The sequence below is a fragment of the Rhinolophus hipposideros genome (genome assembly GCF_964194185.1).
Source record: "Rhinolophus hipposideros genome assembly, chromosome: 13".
NCBI lineage: Eukaryota > Metazoa > Chordata > Mammalia > Chiroptera > Rhinolophidae > Rhinolophus > Rhinolophus hipposideros.
The window spans coordinates 12,187,011-12,193,460 of record NC_138059.1 but is presented as its reverse complement, the minus strand read 5'-3'; the positions used below and the strand labels follow the sequence as shown (position 1 = coordinate 12,193,460).

The following is a 6,450-nucleotide window of genomic DNA, read 5'->3' as shown; positions in this document are numbered from 1 at the left end:
GTAACACAGGGAGGTGCAGCTGACTGTACTCGGAGAACCCGGGGCGTGGGGAGTGGAGAGTCTTAGCTGATCCTCTGAGTCAAAGAGCTCCCACCCAGGAGGAAGCCCCTGATTTGCAAAAATCTAAATTAGTAGGTGACAGCTCTCTAAATATCCCAACACATCCTCCCTCTTTTAAATCCCAAGGCAATTTTTCTCTGCACTACCCATTTGTGCTAATTGATGTATATATTTGTGTCACACGTATATATGTGTTGAGTGTGTACAGGTACATATGTGTATGTACCGAAAGTTTGGCATAAACAGAAACTGAAATGTGTGCTTTTTTGTGTCCTTAACCGACTGACACTATTGAAAGATCTTTATAACTGTCTATCGTTTAACCCTTCATGCTATGGAAGTCTTTGCCACAGGATTGCTTTGTGCAGAAAGAGCACTCTGCCCACCCACAGGATTTCTCAACTAGATGGACTCGAGTTTTACCCACCGCTTTTCAGGAACCTCTTGATGGAGTTCAGGCAGATGTGTAACAGCATTTAAAAAGGAGACATCAGGACCCATAACATCTTTCTATTCCTTGTAACACAATACTTCTGCTTCTTAAAATTTACTCAAAGGAAGGATAGAACCTGGTTCACAGGGCTGTTGGGGGCAGGGAGAGGAAACATTTAGGCATAACACTATTGGTAACAGTAAAACATAGGGAAACAGCTACTTGTCAACAGTGGGGGAACTGTTAAGCAAATTACGGTAAATATATTTATTAAGAGTAATGGTTAATAGTCTTGAGCGAAGAGCCTGCGTGAAGAACTTAATAGATATTATCTATTTTAATCCTGTTAAGTGAGAGAGACACTATTAGCTTCTCCACTTCACGGATTAGGAAACTGAGGCACAGGGAAGTTATAAAACCTGCCCAAGGTCACACAGCTTGAAAATGGCAGAGGTGAGATTGAGACTTGAACCCAGGCAATTAAGCTTCAGGATGGCAATGTCTCACTTCCTGGCAAAACAGAACATTCTGTTGCCAAAGAGATGTTTACGCAGATGCCGTGTATTTTCTCAGACGCTACGTATTAAGAAAGGAAAGTACTTATGCTAACAGTAAATTAAAATCAGCTCTTCTCAGTTCTACGTTTTGAACATATCTCAGAACATTGACTTCTCTCTGTCTCCATTACCGTCACCTTAGAAGCCACCAGTGTCTTCAGTTTTGGTGGTGATGTGGTCCCCGGACCTATTTGCCCACGTCCATTCTTACAACCATTCACACAGCAGCCAGAGCCATCTTAAAACACACATCTGGCTATGTCATATCTTTACTAAAATCCCTCTAAAATCTTCCCATCATTTCTAGGAGAAAGACCAAAATCCTTGTCAAGGCTCCCAAGGCCCGCCCACCTTTGCAAACTCTTCTCACACAGTTTGCTCTCTGGACTCCAGCCACACTGGCTTTCTCGTTCAGCTCCTCTATCTCCAAGCTCCTTTCCGACTGCCCGGGGCTGTTCCCTCTGCCCAGAACTCCCTCTCCTCTCTCTCTCTCTGGCTAACTCCTCTCCACATCACATCAGCCTGTTACTTGTTCTTCCAGCACAGGTACATCTCCTTTATAGCATGTGTAATGTAAATATTTATTTGTTTAATGTTTGTATCTGTTTTACTCTCCACTGGGCTCCATGTATAGTATCTAGTATGGTGCCTGGTACATATTAGGAGTCAATAAACTTTTGATGAATCAATGAACAGACAAAGATATACAGCGGCATTCATAGTATTATTACAACTAGGAATAGATGTACACATCTGCATGGAAGAAAGGCTAGAAATAAAATACAACAAAATGGTAATTATGGCTATCTTTTGGTGATGGGATATCCTGCAAATATTTTCTCTTGGCTTTTCTGTATGTTCGACATTTCTAAAGGAACGTGCACAACTTGCATAAAGCAAAAAATAATCAATTTGTAAGCATCACAAGGCAACTAAAGCTTGGGATCTTTCTAGGCTTTCTACCTACCTTTGGACCCGCCTGGATTAACTTGTACGGCTCACCCAGGAACCATAGTCTGATGGACGACTACCAGGAAATGAATGAAGGCTTTGGAGAAGGCGTGTCATTCAGGGGCAGAATCTTGGTAGAAATTGCTGTGGAAATCCTCTCGGGAGGGGCACAGGAATCTAAATTTTCCAAGGCGCTCAAGGACCTCAAGTTGTCTTCGAAGGACAAAGACTCCAAATCTTCCAAAGGCTCAAATAAAGACAAGGGTGATAAAACTGATGATGGAAAACCCCAGCAGGCTTCAGACAAAACCAACTCAACAGAGGTCGAGGTGGAACCTTTCGATGTACCCCCAGAGGTAGGTCTGAGCACTGCTCCACCGCACCTGTGAGGTGAGCCCAGAGTAGAGAGAGCACCTACCACAGGCTCCCAAAGATTCACAAAGGCCTGCTCAGGTCTCACTCTCCCTGAAAAAAGTGTGTTGGCTCAGCCCCATTTTCTGGGGCGGATCCTCTACCCCTTCCTGGGCACCTCACAGCCATCTATCTGCCCATGATAAATTCCTTCAGCACCCCCCCCCACCCCAACACGATTCCCATGGAAACCAAGGTAAAAGACAGATAAAAGTGCTCTAGGGAAGCTAGTGGGAGTGTGCGGTGGGGTGATCAACAGAACTATATCTGTGGCCCCATTTTGTTTAGTTTTGTTATTAGCTTAGCATATTCTCTGGATGTGAGGTCATGTGGGATGAAGGACTAACAGGAGGAAGAGTGGGTGACAAGCGGGGGTATAAGACACTGAGAAACCTGTTCCCCTGCCCCAAGCCTGTGGGGAATCACAACAAGGGAATGCTTATCTTTGTTTATTACTCAATGTAAAGCATATTAGCATTTTCCAGCCTACTTTTATTATGGGAAAGAGAGCAAGGCTCCAAGATAAATACAAACTGTGAATATCCTCTCAACTGTTTAGCAATAAGCAAATGAAAATTTAAGCAAATGAAAAAAAATTCCCGTTTTGTTAGTAGCAGAGGTGGGTGGATTCCAGCTCTCACCTTGGATGATTCTGCCTCTGGGAGTGTGTTTATATGGTCAGCCAGACAATCATCTCAGGTGGGGAAGGAAGGTGATGTCTGGTCTCCCAGAGCTGTCCATTCCTAGGGGAGACTAGACAGACTGAAGGATTGTAACGTGTGGGTCACCTTAGCCTAGAAATGGCCATTTGTTTTTACTGCTGAGATCTAATAAATCTTAAAAAACAGAGTTGGGGAGAGGTTAAAGCACAGGGTTGGAAATGTTGGGGGTTGGTTCTATTCATGGCTCTGATACTAACACCATGTTTCAGTTTGCTCATCAACAAAATTGGGTAGTAATATTACTTCTGTCACAGGCATTTCTGGGGGATAAATGAGGGAATGCCTATAAAATGGTCAGCAGAGCTGTCAGCACATACATGGTAGGCAGACAACACATTACTGTTGTTATTACTGAAATTACTGGGGTTTACTCCCATCATCAGTGGGCAGCTCTTCAGAGCTCTTCCCCCAGTTGTTTGTGACTTACTTTGGGTATTTTAGCAACCACCCCAGCTCTTCACTCTGAACTTATGTGTTGAGAAATATTCTCTGGAAATATGTATGTTAGTTTGTTGTTAGGATTGCCATGGCCTTGGTGTGATTGTGTTTGTGTGTGTTTCTTCAGTATATGTGCCAACTTGGGAAACTTGACTTTTTTGGGACTTTGCCAGCTTAATAGCCACCTAGACTGGTAGCACTTTTATCTATCCTGTGGCCATCTTTCCTGCTGTCAAGACTGGCCATTCTTTTCTCAACAGGAATTGCCAAGTAGAATAGGGCTAGTAGAAGATTTTCTTAACTCGAGTCAATATCTTTAAGATATTTTGCTGAGGCCATCTGAAAATTAAATTCTAGCTGAAAACAAGGATGCCTGGGAACTTATGTAGAGTCAGTGTATATTTTTCTACAAGGCCAGGGGTTTATCTTAGCTATTATATAGAAAGTGGTAGGAAAGGGGGAAAATTCAGGTATCCTTCAAAACAGTATGTCTCCTCCCTCCTCTATTCATCCTGGCTTTTTCTTTTTTTGCGTAGTCAGTTTCTTGCTGAGTTTATTAGTTATCTATTGCTGTAAAACAAATTATCCCCAAATTTAGCAGCTTGAAACAAAAAAAATTTATTTTCTCAGTGGGTGAGGAATTTGGGAATATCTCGGCTTGGTGCTTCTGGCTCAGAATTTCTCATAAGTTTCAATCTAGCTGTTGGTAGTGGCTGCCGTCATCGGAAGGCTGGACTGGAGCTGCAGGACCCACTTCCAACACGGCACACTCACTGTTGGCAGAAAGACTTAGTTCTTTGTTGGCTGTTGGCAAGAGGCCTCAGTGCCTCACTACATGGACCCCTCCATAAGCTGCTTGAGTGTCCTCATGGCAGCTGGCTTTCCCCAGAGGGGGTGATCCAAGGAAGAGCAAGGCAGAAACTGCAATGTCTTTTATGATGAAACCTATGGAAGTCACATATTGACATTTATGCCACATTCTAATTATTAGAAACCAGTCATGAAGTCCAGCCCACACTCAAAGGGAGGGGAATTAGGCTTCACCTTTTGAGGGGAAGATTTTCCAATAATTTGTAGACATTTTTAAACCACCACCATGGGCTTCTACCTTCCTCAAAGCCTCAACAACTCAGAGCTCATCCTCACCAACACGGTGATGTGTTTTCTGGCAGAATTTTGTTTTCTTCAGCTGTCCAGGGTCTTTGAGCTCCAGTCTCCCTTGCTGCAGCCATGCTCTCATTGCATATCTGGACAGATGAAATCCCATGATGCTGGGTTTTCCCACTTACCCTCATTGCCACCATCAAAGCTTATCCCCCCATGCCAAACTTTCACAGAACATAACTAATCTAATAGATGTGTATTTTTCAATTCTGTGAACATTTATTAAGCAGCCTCTTATTTACACATCATCCTCAACATTGGTAGAAATAAAAATAGAGTGACTCCATGGAAATTATGTCATAGAAGAGTAGGTACGACATGCAAAATAAATGTACAGGAAGTAGAAAGTGATTAAGTGTAATAAGGAGGTATAGATAATGTGCTATTATTTTCTGGAATGAGTGAAGTATAATGATTAAAATGTTGGGCTCCCAAGTAAGACAGCTAGATTTAAGACATGGTATGGTTTTAAGTATGGTACAGTGGTTACTGCCCAGCCTCTGGAAAAAACACTGCCTCTGTTTGAATCTTAGGGCACGTGACTTAAGCTTCTTATGCTCATTTCTAATAATAACCTCTACTTCATAGGCTCATAGTGAGAATTGAATGAATTACTACACGCAAAGTGCTTAAAACAGAGCCTGGTACATAGTAGGTGCTCAATAAATATTAGACATGTTTAGTAGCTTTGGACAGATTCCTTAATCTTTCCTGGGACAGCAGTGTCCTCATCTTTAAGTGGGTATAATAAATATATCTCTCCTAAGGTCGTTAAGAGAATTACACTAGATAATGTAGGTAAAATTCTTCATACTTCATCTGACATATAATAAGAGCTCAGTAAACATTACTATTGTCACTTTTCCAGCAAGCAAGGAGTCAAGGTGTGCTTCCAGAAGGAAGAGGCATTTGAGTTGGACATTGAAGGATGGGTAGGATTAAGACATGAATTCTAACCGGTTGAAATACTTATCGTGATTACCACCTGTGGCGTTTACATGGATAGGCTTTAGAATAGGTACTCCACGTGGATGATCAAATTTCTCTCCACCATAGGCCCTGTTGTACTGTTTATTTCATGGACAAGGAAAATTATCCTCAGAGAGTGGATATGACTTGCCCAAAGTCCACCAGCTAGGAAGTAGCAGCATTGGGATTTGAAGAAGTGTTTCTCTGGCTATGGAGCCTTCTGTCCCTCTTTAGGCTACATGGCCTACATTCCCTCCAGGTCCCTGCGTAATTTTTAACCTCCTCCCAGAAAGTAAACTTGGCTTCAGGAAGGCAAGATAAGTGACTGGTTTACAGCCAGTGGATACAGTGGCAACGGGTGGGAGGGGTGTGTGCTCTGTGACTAAGGTCCAGCACCTGGCCCCCCACCCTGTCCAGTGTTTTCTGGTGAACAGAGACATTTCCTGCTGATTCTGAGAGCACAGGAGTCTCCTGTGTGAAGGAAGGGGTGACTTTTCACCTAATGATGTGATAACTCTTTGGTTTAGGGTTCTTGATTGAATGGGGCTGTTAACCTCTGAGGCCACAACTGCTTTAATCCTTAAATGAACCACATCGCTTTTTCCATTGAGTTTAATAAATCCAACCACAAAACCAGGAAGCACAGACTGTATGATTCCAGTTCATTCAGCCTCTTTGCTCAGAAATGTAATGCTGTGTCATCGTGTTCCAGCTACATCTGTTCCCTGAGGCATCAGTACCTGTT

General features: G+C 42.8%; 1 protein-coding gene across 1 annotated transcript in view; it reads left to right on the top strand.

Annotated features, from left to right (window-relative positions):
* Positions 1 to 6,450, top strand: part of FER1L6 (fer-1 like family member 6) — a gene marked incomplete at its 5' end in the record, with an annotated part of 103,320 nt that overhangs the window by 18,524 nt on the left and 78,346 nt on the right. The window contains one exon of the mRNA XM_081070895.1: positions 2,005 to 2,357. Coding sequence (XP_080927021.1) covers positions 2,005 to 2,357 — 353 coding nt within the window. The remainder of the gene's footprint in view (positions 1 to 2,004; positions 2,358 to 6,450) is intronic.